This window comes from Triticum aestivum, chromosome 1A (genome assembly GCF_018294505.1).
Source record: "Triticum aestivum cultivar Chinese Spring chromosome 1A, IWGSC CS RefSeq v2.1, whole genome shotgun sequence".
NCBI lineage: Eukaryota > Viridiplantae > Streptophyta > Magnoliopsida > Poales > Poaceae > Triticum > Triticum aestivum.
This window is the reverse complement of record NC_057794.1, coordinates 9,189,463-9,206,435: the sequence shown is the minus strand read 5'-3', so window position 1 is coordinate 9,206,435 and position 16,973 is coordinate 9,189,463. Positions and strand designations below refer to the sequence as shown.

The following is a 16,973-nucleotide window of genomic DNA, read 5'->3' as shown; positions in this document are numbered from 1 at the left end:
ATCAAGATGGAGAAAATGCGCTTGAAGATTAGAAAATATGCCATTGATAGTGAGTCTTGGTATCATTATGCTGTAGAATCAATTGTTACCTTAGTTGCGATCTTGATCACATTTGTTGTTGCATTTAAATGCGTTACCTAGAGAGTTGTTTGTATGTTTGTTTTATGAGAAAAGTGTTGTATGAACTTTATGTATGAACTTGTATTAATTTCGTCTTTTCGGTGTTGTGTAATGAAGATGAGCCGGCAATGGATGTATGATGATCGATGCTCTCCCCAGTTCATTGATGGCATGCATACTTTTCTGCTTACAGCTGAGGCAAACAAGCGGACGATTGGTTTTATGCCTTGTCCATGTGCTGGCTGTAAGAATGGTCAGAATTACTCTAAGTTAAAAACCATTCATGTCCACCTGTTTGAGTCCGATTTCATGCCCACTATAATGTTTGGACCAAGCACGGAGAAAGAGGGGTTATGATGGAAGAAAATGAAGAAGAAGAGGATGACGACAGCTATCTTGGCCATGGGTTCCGTGAATACGATGGTACAACAATGGGGGCAGAAGCTGAGCCAGCAACACATGAAGAAGCAGAGTTGGCAATGCGGGAAGAAGCTGAAGAAGGGGCATCAGATGAGCCTGCTGATGATCTAGGTCAGGCCATTGCCGATGCAAAGAGAAACTGCGGAAGTGAAAAGGAGAAGAAGTTGCAGCGCATGTTAGAGGATCACAAGAAATTGTTGTACCCGAATTGCGAAGCTGACAAGAAAAAGCTGGGCACCACACTGGAATTGCTGCAATGGAAGGCAGAGAATGGTGTATCTGACAAGGGATTTGGAAAATTGCTGGTAATGTTAAAGAAGATGCTTCCAAAGGACAACGAATTGCCCGAGAGTATGTACGAAACAAAGAAGGATGTCTGCCCTCTAGGGTTAGAGGTGCAGAAGATACATGCATGACCTAATGACTGCATCCTCTATCGTGGTGAGTATGAGGATTTGAACGCGTGCCCTGTATGCGGTGCATTGCGCTATAAGATCATCCGCGATGACTACTCAATCCTGAAGGGGATAGTCAATAGGTAATTTCAATCATTATTGAACTATATATCAGCCTATTTAGTTCGTCATTTCCTGATATCAACTAATTAATAATTCCTTTATTCATTTTCTTTGCCGGCGGGCAGGGTTTGGCATAAGTTCATCAAAACGGTTACAGGCAAATGGAAACAAAATCTATGTTGGCTTCGACCCAGGGTAAGTAAGTAAGTAGTAATAGCTAGCTACCATTTTTTTAATTCTAGTTTCAATACCATTAATTATCATGCTTGATTAATTATTATCTGATTGAATTCTATTCTCATAAAGGCCGTGAAGCAGGCGCCGGGGACTGATTTATGTGCATACTATGTTGGGGAACATAGTAATTTCAAAAAATTTCCTACGCACACGCAAGATCATGGTGATGCATAGCAACGAGAGGCGGAGACTGTGATCTACGTACCCTTGAAGATCGACAACGGAAGCGTTAACTTTGGTTGATGTAGTCATACGTCTCCACAGCCCGACCGATCAAGCACCGAAACTACGGCACCTCCGAGTTCTAGCACATGTTCAGCTCGATGACGATCCTCGGACTCCGATCCAGCAAAGTGTCGGGGAAGAGTTCCGTCAGCACGATGGCGTGGTGACGATCTTGATGTTCTACTGTCGCAGGGCTTCGCCTAAGCACCGCTACAATATTATCGAGGACTATGGTGGAAGGGGGCACTGCACACGGCTAAGAATATGATCACGTGGATCAACTTGTGTGTCTAGGGGTGCCCCCTGCCCCCGTATATAAAGGATCAAGGGGAGGAGGCCGGCTGGCCCCTATGGCGCGCCAAGGAGGAGTCCTCCTCCTAGTAGGAGTAGGACTCCTACTAGGAGGGGGAAGGAAGTGGGAAGGGAGAAGGAAAGGGGGGCGTCGCCCCCCTCTCCTAGTCCAATTCGGACCAGGGGGGAGGAGGCGTGCGGACCACCTTTGGCTGCCCCTCTCTCTCTCCACTAAGGCCCATATGGCCCATTACTTCTCCCGGGGGTTTCGGTAACCCTCCGGCTCTCCGGTTTTCTCCGAAATCACCCGGAACACTTCCGGTGTCCGAATATAGCTGTCCAATATATCAATCTTTATGTCTCGACCATTTCGAGACTCCTCATCATGTCCGTGATCACATCCGGGACTCCGAACTAACTTCGGTACATCAAAACTCATAAACTCATAATATAACTATCATCGAAACCTTAAGCGTGCGGACCCTATGGGTTCGAGAACAATGTAGACATGACCGAGACACGTCTCCGGTCAATAACCAATAGCGGAACCTGGATGCTCATATTGGCTCCTACATATTCTACGAAGATCTTTATCAGTCAGACCGCATAACAACATACGTTGTTCCCTTTGTCATCGGTATGTTACTTGCCTGAGATTCGATCGTCGGTATCTCAATACCTAGTTCAATCTCGTTACCGGCAAGTCTCTTTACTCGTTCCGTAATACAGCATCTCACAACTAACTCATTAGTTGCAATGCTTGCAAGGCTTATGTGATGTGCATTACCGAGAGGGCCCAGAGATACCTCTTCGACAATCGGAGTGACAAATCCTAATCTCGAAATACGCCAACCGAACATGTACCTTTGGAGACACCTGTAGAGCTCCTTTATAATCACCCAGTTACGTTGTGACGTTTGGTAGCACACAAAGTGTTCCTCTGGCAAACGGGATTTGCATAATCTCATAGTCATAGGAACATGTATAAGTCATGAAGAAAGCAATAGCAACAAACTAAACGACTGGGTGCTAAGCTAATGGAATGGGTCATGTCTATCAGATCATTCAACTAATGATGTGATCCCATTAATCAAATGACAACTCTTTGTCCATGGTTAGGAAACATAACCATCTTTGATTAACGAGCTAGTTAAGTAGAGGCATACTAGTGACACTCTATTTGTCTATGTATTCACACATGTATAATGTTTCCGGTTAATACAATTCTAGCATGAATAATAAACATTTATCATGATATAAGGAAATAAATAATAACTTTATTATTGCCTCTAGGGCATATTTCCTTCAGTCTCCCACTTGCACTAGAGTCAATAATCTAGATTACACAGTAATGATTCTAACACCCATGGAGCCTTGGTGCTGATCATGTTTTGCTCGTGGAAGAGGCTTAGTCAACGGGTCTGCAACATTCAGATCCGTATGTATCTTGCAAATCTCTATGTCTCCCACCTGGACTAGATCCCGGATGGATTTGAAGCGTCTCTTGATGTGCTTGGTTCTCTTGTGAAATCTGGATTCCTTTGCCAAGGCAATTGCACCAGTACTGTCACAAAAGATTTTCATTGGACCCGATGCACTAGGTATGACACCTAGATCGGATATGAACTCCTTCATCCAGACTCCTTCATTTGCTGCTTCCGAAGCAGCTATGTACTCTGCTTCACATGTAGATCCCGCCACAACGCTTTGTTTAGAACTGCACCAACTGACAGCTCCACCGTTTAATGTAAACACGTATCCGGTTTGCGATTTAGAATCGTCCGGATCAGTGTCAAAGCTTGCATCAACGTAACCTTTTATGATGAGCTCTTTGTCACCTCCATATATGAGAAACATATCCTCAGTCCTTTTCAGGTATTTCAGGATGTTCTTGACCGCAGTCCAGTGATCCACTCCTGGATCACTTTGTTACCTCCCTGCTAGACTTATAGCAAGGCACACATCAGGTCTGGTACACACCATTGCATACATGATAGAGCCTATGGCTGAAGCATAGGGAACATCTTTCATTTTCTCTCTATCTTCTGCAGTGCTCGGGCATTGAGTCTTACTCAACTTCACACCTTGTAACACAGGCAAGAACCCTTTCTTTGCTTGATCCATTTTGAACTTCTTCAAAACTTTGTCAAGGTATGTGTTTTGTGAAAGTCCAATTAAGCGTCTTGATCTATCTCTATAGATCTTAATGCCTAATATGTAAGCAGCTTCACCGAGGTCTTTCATTGAAAAACTCTTATTCAAGTATCCCTTTATGCTATCCAGAAATTCTATATCATTTCCAATTAGTAATATGTCATCCACATATAATATCAAAAATGCTACAGAGCTCCCACACACTTTCTTGTAAATACAGGCTTCTCCAAAAGTCTGTATAAAACCAAATGCTTTGATCACACTATCAAAGCGTTTATTCCAACTCCGAGAGGCTTGCACCAGTCCATAAATGGATCGCTGGAGCTTGCACACTTTGTTAGCTCCCTTTGGATCGACAAAACCTTCTGGTTGTATCATATACAACTCTTCTTCCAGAAATCCATTCAGGAATGCAGTTTTGACATCCATCTGCCAAATTTCATAATCATAAAATGCGGCAATTGCTAACATGATTCGGACAGACTTAAGCATCGCTACGGGTGAGAAGGTCTCATCATAGTCAATCCCTTGAACTTGCCGAAACCCTTTTGTGACAAGTCGAGCTTTGTAGACAGTAATATTACCGTCAGCGTCAGTCTTCTTCTTGAAGATCCATTTATTCTCAATTGCTTGCCGATCATCGGGCAAGTCAACCAAAGTCCATACTTTGTTCTCATACATGGATCCCATCTCAGATTTCATGGCTTCAAGCCATTTTGCGGAATCTGGGCTCACCATCGCTTCTTCATAGTTCGTAGGTTCATCATGATCTAGTAGCATGACTTCCAGAACAGGATTACCGTACCACTCTGGCGCGGATCTCACTCTGATTGATCTACGAGGTTCAGTAGTATCTTGTTCTGAAGTTTCATGATCATCATCATTAGCTTCCTCACTAACTGGTGTAGGTGTCATAGAAACAGTTTTCTGTGATGCACTACTTTCCAATAAGGGAGCAGGTATAGTTACCTCGTCAAGTTCTACTTTCCTCCCACTCACTTCTTTCGAGAGAAACTCCTTCTCCAGAAAGTTTCTGAACTTAGCAACAAAAGTCTTGCCTTCGGATCTGTGATAGAAGGTGTATCCAATAGTCTCCTTTGGATATCCTATGAAGACACATTTCTCCGGTTTGGGTTCAAGCTTATCAGGTTGAAGCTTTTTCACATAAGCATCGCAGCCCCAAACTTTTAGAAACGACAACTTTGGTTTCTTGCCAAACCATAGTTCATAAGGCGTCATCTCAACGGATTTTGATGGTGCCCTATTTAACGTGAATGCGGCCGTCTCCAAAGCATAACCCCAAAACGATAGCGGTAAATCAGTAAGAGACATCATAGATCGCACCATATCTAGTAAAGTACGATTACGACGTTCGGACACACCATTACGCTGTGGTGTTCCGGGTGGCGTGAGTTGCGAAACTATTCCGCATTGTTTCAAATGTACACCAAACTCGTAACTCAAATATTCTCCTCCACGATCAGATTGTAGAAACTTTATTTTCTTGTTACGATGATTTTCAACTTCACTCTGAAATTCTTTGAACTTTTCAAATGTTTCAGACTTATGTTTCATTAAGTAGATATACCCATATCTGCTTAAGTCATCTGTGAAGGTGAGAAAATAACGATATCCGCCACGAGCCTCAATATTAATCGGACCACATACATCTGTATGTATGATTTCCAACAAATCTGTTGCTCTCTCCATAGTACCGGAGAACGGTGTTTTAGTCATCTTGCCCATGAGGCACGGTTCGCAAGTACCAAGTGATTCATAATCAAGTGGTTCCAAAAGTCTATCAGTATGGAGTTTCTTCATGCGCTTTACACTGATATGACCTAAACGGCAGTGCCACAAATAAGTTGCACTATCATTATCAACTCTGCATCTTTTGGCTTCAACACTATGAATATGTGTGTTACTACTATCGAGATTCAATAAAAATAGACCACTCTTTAAGGGTGCATGACCATAAAAGATATTACTCATATAAATAGAACAACCATTATTCTCAGATTTAAATAAATAACCGTCTCGCATCAAACAAGATCCAGATATAATGTTCATGCTTAACGCTGGCACCAAATAACAATTATTTAGGTCTAATATTAATCCCGAAGGTAGATGTAGAGGTAGCGTGCCGACTGCGATCACATCGACTTTGGAACCGTTTCCCACGCGCATCGTCACCTCGTCCTTAGCCAATCTTCGCTTAATCCGTAGTCCCTGTTTCGAGTTGCAAATATTAGCAACAGAACTAGTATCAAATACCCAGGTACTACTGCGAGCATTAGTAAGGTACACATCAATAACATGTATATCACATATACCTTTGTTCACCTTGCCATCCTTCTTATCCGCCAAATACTTGGGGCAGTTCCGCTTCCAGTGACCAGTCTGCTTGCAATAGAAGCACTCAGTTTCAGGCTTAGGTCCAGGTTCGGGTTTCTTCTCTTGAGTAGCAACTTGCTTGCTGTTCTTTTTGAAGTTCCCCTTCTTCTTCCCTTTGCCCTTTTTCTTGAAACTAGTGATCTTGTTGACCATCAACACTTGATGCTCCTTCTTGATTTCTACCTCCGCAGCTTTCAGCATTGCGAAGTGCTCGGGAATAGTCTTATTCATCCCTCGCATATTATAGTTCATCACGAAGCTCTTGTAGCTTGGTGGCAGTGATTGGAGAATTCCGTCAATGACACAATCATCTGGAAGATTAACTCCCAATTGAATCAAGTGATTATTATACCCAGACATTTTGAGTATATGCTCACTGACAGAACCGTTCTCCTCCATCTTGCAGCTATAGAACTTATTGGAGACTTCATATCTCTCAATCCGGGCATTTGCTTGAAATATTAACTTCAACTCCTAGACATCTCATATGCTCCATGACGTTCAAAACGTCGTTGAAGTCCCGATTCTAAGCCGTAAAGCATGGCACACTGAACTATCGAGTAGTCATCAGCTTTGCTCTGCCAGACGTTCATAACATCTGGTGTTGCTCCAGCAGCAGGCCTGGCACCCAGCGGTGCTTCCAGGACGTAATTCTTCTGTGCAGCAATGAGGATAATCCTCAAGTTATGGACCAGTCCGTGTAATTGCTACCATCATCTTTCAACTTTGCTTTCTCAAGGAACGCATTAAAATTCAATGGAACAACAGCACGAGCCATCTATCTACAATCAATCATAAACAAGCAAGATACTATCAGGTACTAAGTTTCATGATAAATTTAGGTTCAATTAATTTACTTAAAGAACTCCCACTTAGATAGACATCCCTCTAATCCTCTAAGTGATTACGTGATCCAAATCAACTAAACCATGTCCGATCATCACGTGAGATGGAGTAGTTTCATTGGTGAACATCACTATGTTGATCATATCTACTATATGATTCACACTCAACCTTTCGGTCTCCGTGTTCCGAGGCCATATCTGTATATGCTTGGCTCGTCAAGTATAACCTGAGTATTCCGCGTGTGCAACTGTTTTGCACCCGTTGTATTTGAACGTAGAGCCTATCACACCCGATCATCACGTGGTGTCTCAGCACGAAGAACTTTCGCAACGGTGCATACTCAGGGAGAACACTTCTTGATAATTAGTGAGAGATCATCTTATAATGCTACCGTTAATCAAAGCAAGATAAGATGCATAAAAGATAAACATCACATGCAATCAATATAAGTGATATGATATGGCCATCATCATCTTGTGCTTGTGATCTCCATCTTCAAAGCACCGTCGTGATCTCCATCGTCACCGGCGCAACACCTTGATCTCCATCGTAGCATCGTTGTCGTCTCGCCAATCTTATGCTTCCACGACTATCGCTACCGCTTAGTGATAAAGTAAAGCATTACAACGTGATTGCATTGCATACAATAAAGCGACAACCATATGGCTCCTGCCAGTTGCCGATAACTCGGTTACAAAACATGATCATCTCATACAATAAAATTTAGCATCATGTCTTGACCATATCACGTCACAACATGCCCTGCAAAAACAAGTTAGACGTCCTCTACTTTGTTGTTGCAAGTTTTACGTGGCTGCTACGGGCTTAAGCAAGAACCAATCTTACCTACGCATCAAAACCACAACGATAGTTTGTCAAGTTGGTGATGTTTTAACCTTCGCAAGGACTGGGCGTAGCCACACTCGGGTCAACTAAAGTTGGAGAAACTGTCACCCGCAAGCCACCTATGTGCAAAGCACGTCGGGAGAACCGGTCTCGCGTAAGCGTACGCGTAATGTCGGTCCGGGCCGCTTCGTCCAACAATACCGCCGAACCAAAGTATGACATGCTGGTAAGCAGTATGACTTATATCGCCCACAACTCACTTGTGTTCTACTCGTGCATATAACATCAACATATAAAACCTAGGCTCGGATGCCACTGTTGGGGAACGTAGTAATTTCAAAAAAATTCCTACGCACACGCAAGATCATGGTGATGCATAGCAACGAGAGGGGGAGAGTGTGATCTACGTACCCTTGTAGATCGACAACGGAAGTGTTTGCTTTGGTTGATGTAGTCGTACGTCTCCATGGCCCGACCGATCAAGCACCGAAATTATGGCACCTCTGAGTTCTAGCACACGTTCAGCTCGATGACGATCCCCGGACTCCGATCCAGCAAAGTGTCGGGGAAGAGTTCCGTCAGCACGACGGCGTGGTGACGATCTTGATGTTCTACTATCGCAGGGCTTCGCCTGAGCACCGCTACAATATTATCGAGGACTATGGTGGAAGGGGGCACCGCACACGGCTAAGAATATGATCACGTGGATCAACTTGTGTGTCTAGGGGTGCCCCCTGCCCCCGTATATAAAGGATCAAGGGGAGGAGGCCGGCCGGCCCCTATGGCACGCCAAGGAGGAGTCCTCCTCCTAGTAGGAGTAGGACTCCTACTAGGAGGGGGAAAGAAGTGGGGAGGGAGAACGAAAGGGGGGCGCCGCCCCCCTCTCCTAGTCCAATTCGGACCAGGGGGGAGGAGGCGCGCGGCCCATCTTTGGCTGCCCCTCTCTCTCTCCACTAAGGCCCATATGGCCCATTACTTCTCCCGGGGGGGTTCCGGTAACCCTCCGGCTCTCCGGTTTTCTCCGAAATCACCCGGAACACTTCCGGTGTCCGAATATAGCTGTCCAATATATCAATCTTTATGTCTCGACCATTTCGAGACTCCTCATCATGTCCGTGATCACATCCGGGACTCCGAACTAACTTCGGTACATCAAAACTCATAAACTCATAATATAACTATCATCGAAACCTTAAGCGTGCGGACCCTACGGGTTCGAGAACAATGTAGACATGACCGAGACACATCTCCGGTCAATAACCAATAGCGGAACCTGGATGCTCATATTGGCTCCTACATATTCTACAAAGATCTTTATCGGTCAGACCGCATAACAACATACGTTGTTCCCTTTGTCATCCGTATGTTACTTGCCCGAGATTCGATCGTCAGTATCTCAATACCTAGTTCAATCTCGTTACCGGCAAGTCTCTTTACTCGTTCCGTAATACATCATCTCGCAACTAACTCATTAGTTGCAATGCTTGCAAGGCTTATGTGATGTGCATTACCGAGAGGGCCCAGAGATACCTCTTCGACAATCGGAGTGACAAATCCTAATCTCGAAATACGCCAACCGAACATGTACCTTTGGAGACACCTGTAGAGCTCCTTTATAATCACCCAGTTACGTTGTGACGTTTGGTAGCACACAAAGTGTTCCTCTGGCAAACGGGAGTTGCATAATCTCATAGTCATAGGAACATGTATAAGTCATGAAGAAAGCAATAGCAACATACTAAACGATCGGGTGCTAAGCTAATGGAATGGGTCATGTCTATCAGATCATTCAACTAATGATGTGATCCCGTTAATCAAATGACAACTCTTTGTCCATGGTTAGGAAACATAACCATCTTTGATTAACGAACTAGTCAAGTAGAGGCATACTAGTGACACTCTGTTTGTCTATGTATTCACACATGTATTATGTTTCCGGTTAATACAATTCTAGCATTAATAATAAACATTTATCATGATATAAGGAAATAAATAATAAATTTATTATTGCCTCTAGGGCATATTTCCTTCATACTACGTTTGCGAGAACATTCGCATGATGGCCTCTCAAAGGACCAAATCTGCTAGACAGCTATGGGTACGTTTGCCAGAACACTATTCACAATTTTTACATCATTATCGATATCTAATCACACAACGACTAATACATGCATATTGATCTCCTTAAAAGTTCAATGAGGTGCGGGATAAGCTCCTACCAATGGATCGCGTACGAGCAATTCAAGAGAAAATAGCGGGATTTTTGCTCGACCAGGTCATAGATCCCACAGAAGAATACCATTACCCGCTACCGCAGTAATGCCTCCATGTAGGAGAAATTGTATAAACCAAGTTGTATATATATACATGTGTATGTGTGAATGGTGGTGCGAGGCATTCGATAATATATATATGACCGGTTCTACGAGAAATTCTATTTGTATATATGCATAACATGTACAATATGTAGTATCGTAAAATACCAGCAAATGAAAAAGAATTAAATGGAAAACACAAAATTAAAGGAAAAAAGAAATCATGAACCCAAAATCCCCCAAACCTTTTAGTACCGGTTGGTGGTACCAACAGGTACAAAAGGTCTCCCCGTCCCCGGCGCTGGCTCGTGCCACGTGCTGGCTCGTGACACTAAAGGGCCTTACAAACCGGTGATAATGCCTGGTTCTGTACTAGTGACCCCTGACGACACTTCAAGGATGGTCACCATTACCTGCAGCAACTTGCAAGAGCATAGATTCACCAATCTTATGGTACTTGGTATGTCTCAAACATATCTATAATTTGTTGTTATGTTCATGCTATATCATATCAATACATAGTTCTGGCATATATTACCATTTTTCGAGAATAATATATGAATTCGGTGCCATGTGTCACTTGGTTTTTTTTTTTGCTGTTTTGTGCATCCGGAAAAAAGTATTTTCCGAGGACCAACAAATAAAGAAAAATCCCGTCGTGAAGTTTTATCACCAGATGGCCAGTGAGGAAGAAGATGGGCCAGAGGGGAGGGGTGGGTTAGGTAGGCCCCACATGCAACCTCAAGGATCAGCGTGTGGGCCCCTTGTCCTTCCCCTCTGTAACCTTTTTGCCCCGAGTTTTATATAGCCTCAATACCTTCAAGGGCATTTATCGCTATTTTTTCTGTCATGGTCCGAAGTGGTCCAGTCTGTAGTTCTTTCCCTTTAATCCGTCGGAGGGGGCAAAGAGCCTTCGTCATCAACTTTGATGATCCGCTGATCATGTGTGAGTAATCCTCCTTGCGCTGTTGGTCCATAACAGCAATTATGTGGCATCTTGTCTCTACAGTTCCGCAATACGAAGGTCTTAGCCTAACATGATTGTGATTTTCCTATCTCCTATTTTCGCTTTTCTATTTTTTATTCTGATTTCATATTTTATTTTCATGGTTTATGTTTTATTTTTATCATGTAATTAAAAAATGTGTATAGTGCATTTAAAATGAGCAATGTGTAATTTAAAAACGTTCCTCATGTATTTCTAAAATTCTCATCATGTTTTATAGGAAATGTTCATTGTGTACTTAAAAAATCCTACATCTGGCATTTTTAAAATATTCAAAGCGTATATATAGTTAACGCATATTTAATAAAAAAATATCATGCACTTCATAAAATTTTCAACATGTTCTTAGAAAATGTTTATCATGTATTTTAAAATGCTCAGTGTATATGAGCAATATGCATCATGTATTTTAATAATGTTTGGTGTTTATAAAATTATCCATCATATGTCTAAAACATGTTCATTGTTTAGAAAAATATTTCACCGGGCATTTGGGAAAATTATGACGCATATAGAAAATGCCGTTGTCTTTTAAAAAAGGTATATCGTGCATAAAAAAATGTTCATCATGTATGTTAAAAAAAATTCAACATGTGTTTAGGAAAATTTTATCGTCTATTTAAAAAATATTCACTGTGCAGAAACAATTGCTCATCATGTATTTTAGAAATGTTTACCATGCATTCAGAAAATGTTTGTGGTGCATTAAAAATATCAACCATGTATTTTTAGAAAATGTTCATAATGCATTTTACAAATATTCATGTCATATTGAAAAATGTTCTTGTGCAAATATTGGTTCTCTATTAGAAAGTACTTCATCATGTATTTAAAAAATTCTCATGTATTTCCAAAATTCTTTCACGCATTTGAAAAAAGCTTAGGTGTTTCTGTAAAGTTTTTGTGCATTTAGAAAAGTTCATGTAATTTAAAGAATGTATTTACACATTTGTGTTATTATTTAAGGAGTGTTATAGAAAATAGGAAAGAAAAATATAATTGAAAATGAGAATAAGGAAAGTGAAAATGGAATGGTGGTAGGGCCAACTAGCGCTATTGAACGAGCCCATGCAGGGGCCAACGTATAGCATGATGGGCCGGGCCAGTAGTCCAAACTTCCCTAGATATTTATACATGCCCTGACATTTGGTGTGGCCCATTCAACATATGTTTTGTTTTTCGTTTATATATAAATTTTAACAACTATTTATTTATTTCTACCTATCTACTTAATTGATTTAACGGTAATATAAGAATTTATGTATTACAAATAAAATATTTGACATGATTGTAGTCATGTGAAGTGCTTTAATATTTTTTTAAATATTCGTGTACGTGAATAAAGTAAACTGTTGATGCGTGTTGCCAAAAATTGTGCACGTACATAAGAATAAAATGTTCATGTATTTGATACTCATTTTAAACTGTACTTATATATGAAAAATAAATATTTACCATGTTACGTGCTACAATCTTTAAGTTTGCAGCAACTGAAAGACACGAGTATGTATTTTCTCGAAGACTATAAATATTTGCAATACTAAAATAATAACACTGGATTCATTATAAAATATATATTTATGTGGTGTTATAGATGTTTATGTTTGTTCCTATAAACTTGGTCAAACAGCATGAATGCTAACATACTATATTCTGATATGGAGGATATGCTATATTGGAAGCGTCCAAACACCTCATGGACTGAGCTACTCAAATGGTAGGTAGATCACATGCATGCATGTGCAGATGGAGCAACTTCATTTGTTCTTTTTCTGTGTGCAGAGCCACTTGGCAGACCCGGTATATATATGTATGGAGCAGGCGTCTAATCTATAGTAGTTGTGCCACTATAAGTGGATGTACATAGGAGTATGGAGTAGATATACTAAGGCCATGTACAATGTTAGATGCTTAGGGAGATGCTTAGAAAAACAAACTGAATTTTTCTAAAACACCAGTGCCTATTATTACAGAAAAGACGTCTAATTAAGCGTTCATTCTGTACAAATAAACACCGATACTTAAGAAAAATCTGATTTATTTATCCAAGCACCTCTTCTAAGCACCTTGCATTGTACACAAGGCCTAATAATCCAGGCCATGCATCCACCTCCACCTCCATATGCATCGATTTGAACAAACTTGAGATTATTACTGAGCTTGCTCGTGCTCACCCGCAAATATCGGATCGGGGAGATGCATACATGCATGCATGTGAGCATGTCCTCATCCTCCATCGATGGTGGTCAGGACACTCCTCCATTGTACTATAAATACCAAAACAGTGTTGTTAAGTTGTTCATAGCCAGCAGTACTAGTATAGCTACCAAGGAATGGTGGTCATGGGGATAGGTTTCAACTATACCTGGACGCGAGCCGAGCCGAGCCGAGCTCGGGCCGAGCCAGCCATTAGCTCGCCTAGCACGAGCCGAGCCAGCCCGAGCTAACTGCTCAGGCGAGCCTAAGTAGCAGGCTCGACCTGAGCTGTGTGCTGGCTCGGTCCAACTCGGCAGCTCGTGTGCACTGCACATCAGCGTGCAGACTACTCCCTCTCTTCCTAATATAGTGGTATTTATATGTGCTAAGTGCTAACTTTGCCAGCAAATACACCCAAGTGCTAACTTTGGACAGCATCAACACTGAAAGCCTGAAACTTTGACAGCATGTACACCCAAGTTTGGACAACATTAACACTGAATGTCTGAAACTATTGACAGAAAAATACACACAGGTTTGGACAGCAAGTATACTGAAATTTGGACATCAAATGCACCCAAGTTTGGACAACACTGAAGAAATTGAGATGAACATAAACCATTCATGAGTTTAGCAAAATAAGATGACATATGTCACATCCATAGTTCAAAGTTCAATGACAACATAAACTTAGTAGTCCAAGGTTGAGAAGTTGACATATGTCACATCTAAAGTTCAGGCAACATAAGCCATGCAAGAACTCCATCATTCAAGGGTGACGACCAATATAGATCCATTGCTTGATTTACTTCCATGTGCAAATTTAACAAATGCATCTTGATGGTCTTCTCCTACAATGTATCCTACATGTAACAATGGTTATTGTAAATAAGAAAAGCCTACAAGTAACAAAAGTAAACTAAAAAATCTTACAAGTAACATACTTACTAGTAGTTGCAATCTGCCACACTTTTAGGCAATTTGACCTTCTCCACATCCTCCTTATCATCATCTTCTTCCACATCCTAGTTTTGTGCAAGTTAGCCATTAGATTTTTAGTTTATGGCAATAACATGATGCATATTAAAATCATACGACATAAAACATAGATCGAAATCATACCAACACATTTAAGTCTTTGTGAGCACCCTTGATATAGCTTCCGCCACACACCAATGCCTCCACCATGTATGGTTTTAGAGAGCTTCGATAATCATCCAGAATTCTTCCACCGGTGCTAAAAGTGGATTCAGAAGACACCGAGCTAGCAGGGATAGTTAAGAATCTTCTTGTCATGTTTGCCAAAACAGGATACCTAAGTGCATTCACCTTCCACCACTCTAGCAGATTGAAAGTGGCAACCATACCCTCATTTGCATCATCCATATAGTTTCTCAATTCACTCTTAGATCGTTTTGTAGAAGTGGATGATAAGAATGAGAGAAACTCAGAATCTGCAGGTGGCATTGAGGTACTTGTATTGCAAGTATTCTTGCATTGAGGTCTCACCTCCAGTTCTTGCATTGTCTTCTTCTGAACTAACAACAAACACATCAGTCTCACCTCCAGGGGACTGAACAATATCCATTTCATCCTCTGACATGTCATCTCTAAGATCATACGAGTTCTCTTCTTCCTCAGACTCGGACTCATCAGCAGGCACATACACATTCTCATCCTTCTCTTCCTCATCCTGCTCCTGGACACGATCCTCTTCCGGCTCATGTTCCTATTCAAACAATGATATTTTGAAGGAAAATCCACTAAATATTTGTACGGCAAGTATACTGAGATTAGGACAGCAAGAATGAAGTTAAACATATGCATCCATCTATAGTTTCTACAACAAAACAATTGAGCCCTCAATAAACAGGGGCATTACATGGGCATAAATACACACTTTTTAGACAGTATATACACTCAAATGCACCCAATGTTGTACAACATATACATTCAAACGCGCCCAATGAACAGCCAAATAATAACTTGATTCCTCCTACGCAAAGCTAGCTAGGCTAGCAGACTGAATAATAACTTGCTACATCAGAAATAGACAATCATGTTACAGACTGTAAAATATTATGCAATTTCTACAAAATATCTGCAGGCGCAAAACTGGAGGACTCTGGTTGCGTTAGACTTAGTCATATGCAAATCTTCAGGAAACAATCAATTACTTAAGCACAACTGATTATAATGGACAATAGCAGATGGGCATAAATCAAGTGGAAACAATAGGAAATTTACTACTTTTTTGTTGTTCTCTGGCTTATCCCTATGCATCACACAACAAGCTCACAAGCTTTATTTATATCCAGAGGAAAGAAGAGCAGGCCACTGCTTTGTGCTTACCCGGGACTCAGCTTCAGCCGGAGAAGTAGGCGTGACGGAGGTGTTCGCGGAGCCGGTCCAGCCAGATGCAACAACAGCTGCCGCCCGCGCGCCGATACCTTTGTTGTCAGGTAGACGCCAAGGCGGAGGCGGGGGTGGCACTGCTCGCGCCTGCTGCTTTGCCCTCACAAGCAGGTCAACAAGGACGATGCTTGGATTGGCCTTGGAACGAACGGACGGCTCGATGCCGGCGTCCATGGAGCTGGAGGTCTTGCTTCTGCCCTTCTTCTTTTTTCCAATCGCTGGCTCCTTCCCAAGAATGGAGGTCAATGACCTCTCTTTCTTCTTCTCCATGGCTCCTTGGGCGATCTGGACAAGAGGCGTGTGTGTCATCGGCGACACAAGGAACTGCAATGGCGGCGGCCGGCGAAGGCTGGCTAACCTAGCGCTGGGGGAAAGAGGATGAGTGCTGCTCGGGGTGAGGTAGAGCGCTAGGTCAAGTGACTGGTGTTGGGCCACTTTGGGCTGCAGAGTTGGACGAGCTCATGGGCTGGCTCGAGCCGAGCTGGGCTCGGCCCGAGGCCGAAACAAGTCCAATAACGCAGCTCGGCTCGGCCTTTTTGTTTCTCGGGCCGAATCAAACTCGGGCCGAGCCTGGGCGAGCCCGAGCCGAGCCTGAAAGCTCGAGTTCGACGTCCAGATTTAGTTCCAACAAGCGTAGCGTTGCGTGGTGCGTAGGCCTGGTCGTCGTAGGGCTCCTCCTGGCCACGGCGGCGGGCACGGACCGTGAGCCCGTCTGTCGCATCAATGACAATCATCGCCAGGAGGCTGCCGCGGTCGAGGTCCAGCCTGGGGCGATGACGGTGGCAGGTGTGGCCCCTGATTGCTTCAAGGTCTGTCATAACAGCAAGGACCACGATGCCTGCATGCGAAAGTGTCAAGGCCGCCTCGTCAATCAGAAGCGTCGACAAGAGGCCACCGCGGTCCACGTCCAGCTTGGGGAAGCAAGAGGAGCCGCCGCCATCCTGGCTCAGGCGGCGGCGGAGGAGGCGCGGCGCGTGACGCGTGAGATGA

The 16,973-nt window shown here is 42.6% G+C and overlaps 1 protein-coding gene across 2 annotated transcripts; it reads right to left on the bottom strand.

Moving 5' to 3' along the window:
- Positions 1–14,721: 14,721 nt before the first annotated feature.
- On the bottom strand, positions 14,722–16,331 carry LOC123066391 (nucleolin). Of its 2 annotated transcripts, none has more exons than XR_006431353.1 (2): positions 15,469–15,534; positions 14,722–15,297 (listed from the first exon to the last, which is right to left on the bottom strand). XR_006431353.1 is itself a non-coding variant. In XM_044489512.1 (2 exons), the coding sequence occupies exons 1-2, from the start codon at positions 16,290–16,292 to the stop codon at positions 15,016–15,018; spliced, it is 654 nt and encodes a 217-aa protein (XP_044345447.1). In that variant the 5' UTR covers positions 16,293–16,331; the 3' UTR covers positions 14,722–15,015. The 2 variants fall into 2 exon arrangements, 1 of the variants encoding a protein (XP_044345447.1); XM_044489512.1 differs by lacking the exon at positions 15,469–15,534 and adding an exon at positions 15,921–16,331.
- Positions 16,332–16,973: the final 642 nt, after the last annotated feature.

Bases quoted from the DNA above. Each gene is read 5' to 3' on its own strand.
- LOC123066391 (XM_044489512.1), bottom strand. From the start codon at position 16,292: ATGACACACACGCCTCTTGTCCAGATCGCCCAAGGAGCCATGGAGAAG. The intron at 15,298-15,920 runs GTAAGCACAAAG...TTGTTTGAATAG, and splicing joins CGGCTGAAGCTGAGTCCCGG to GAACATGAGCCGGAAGAGGA.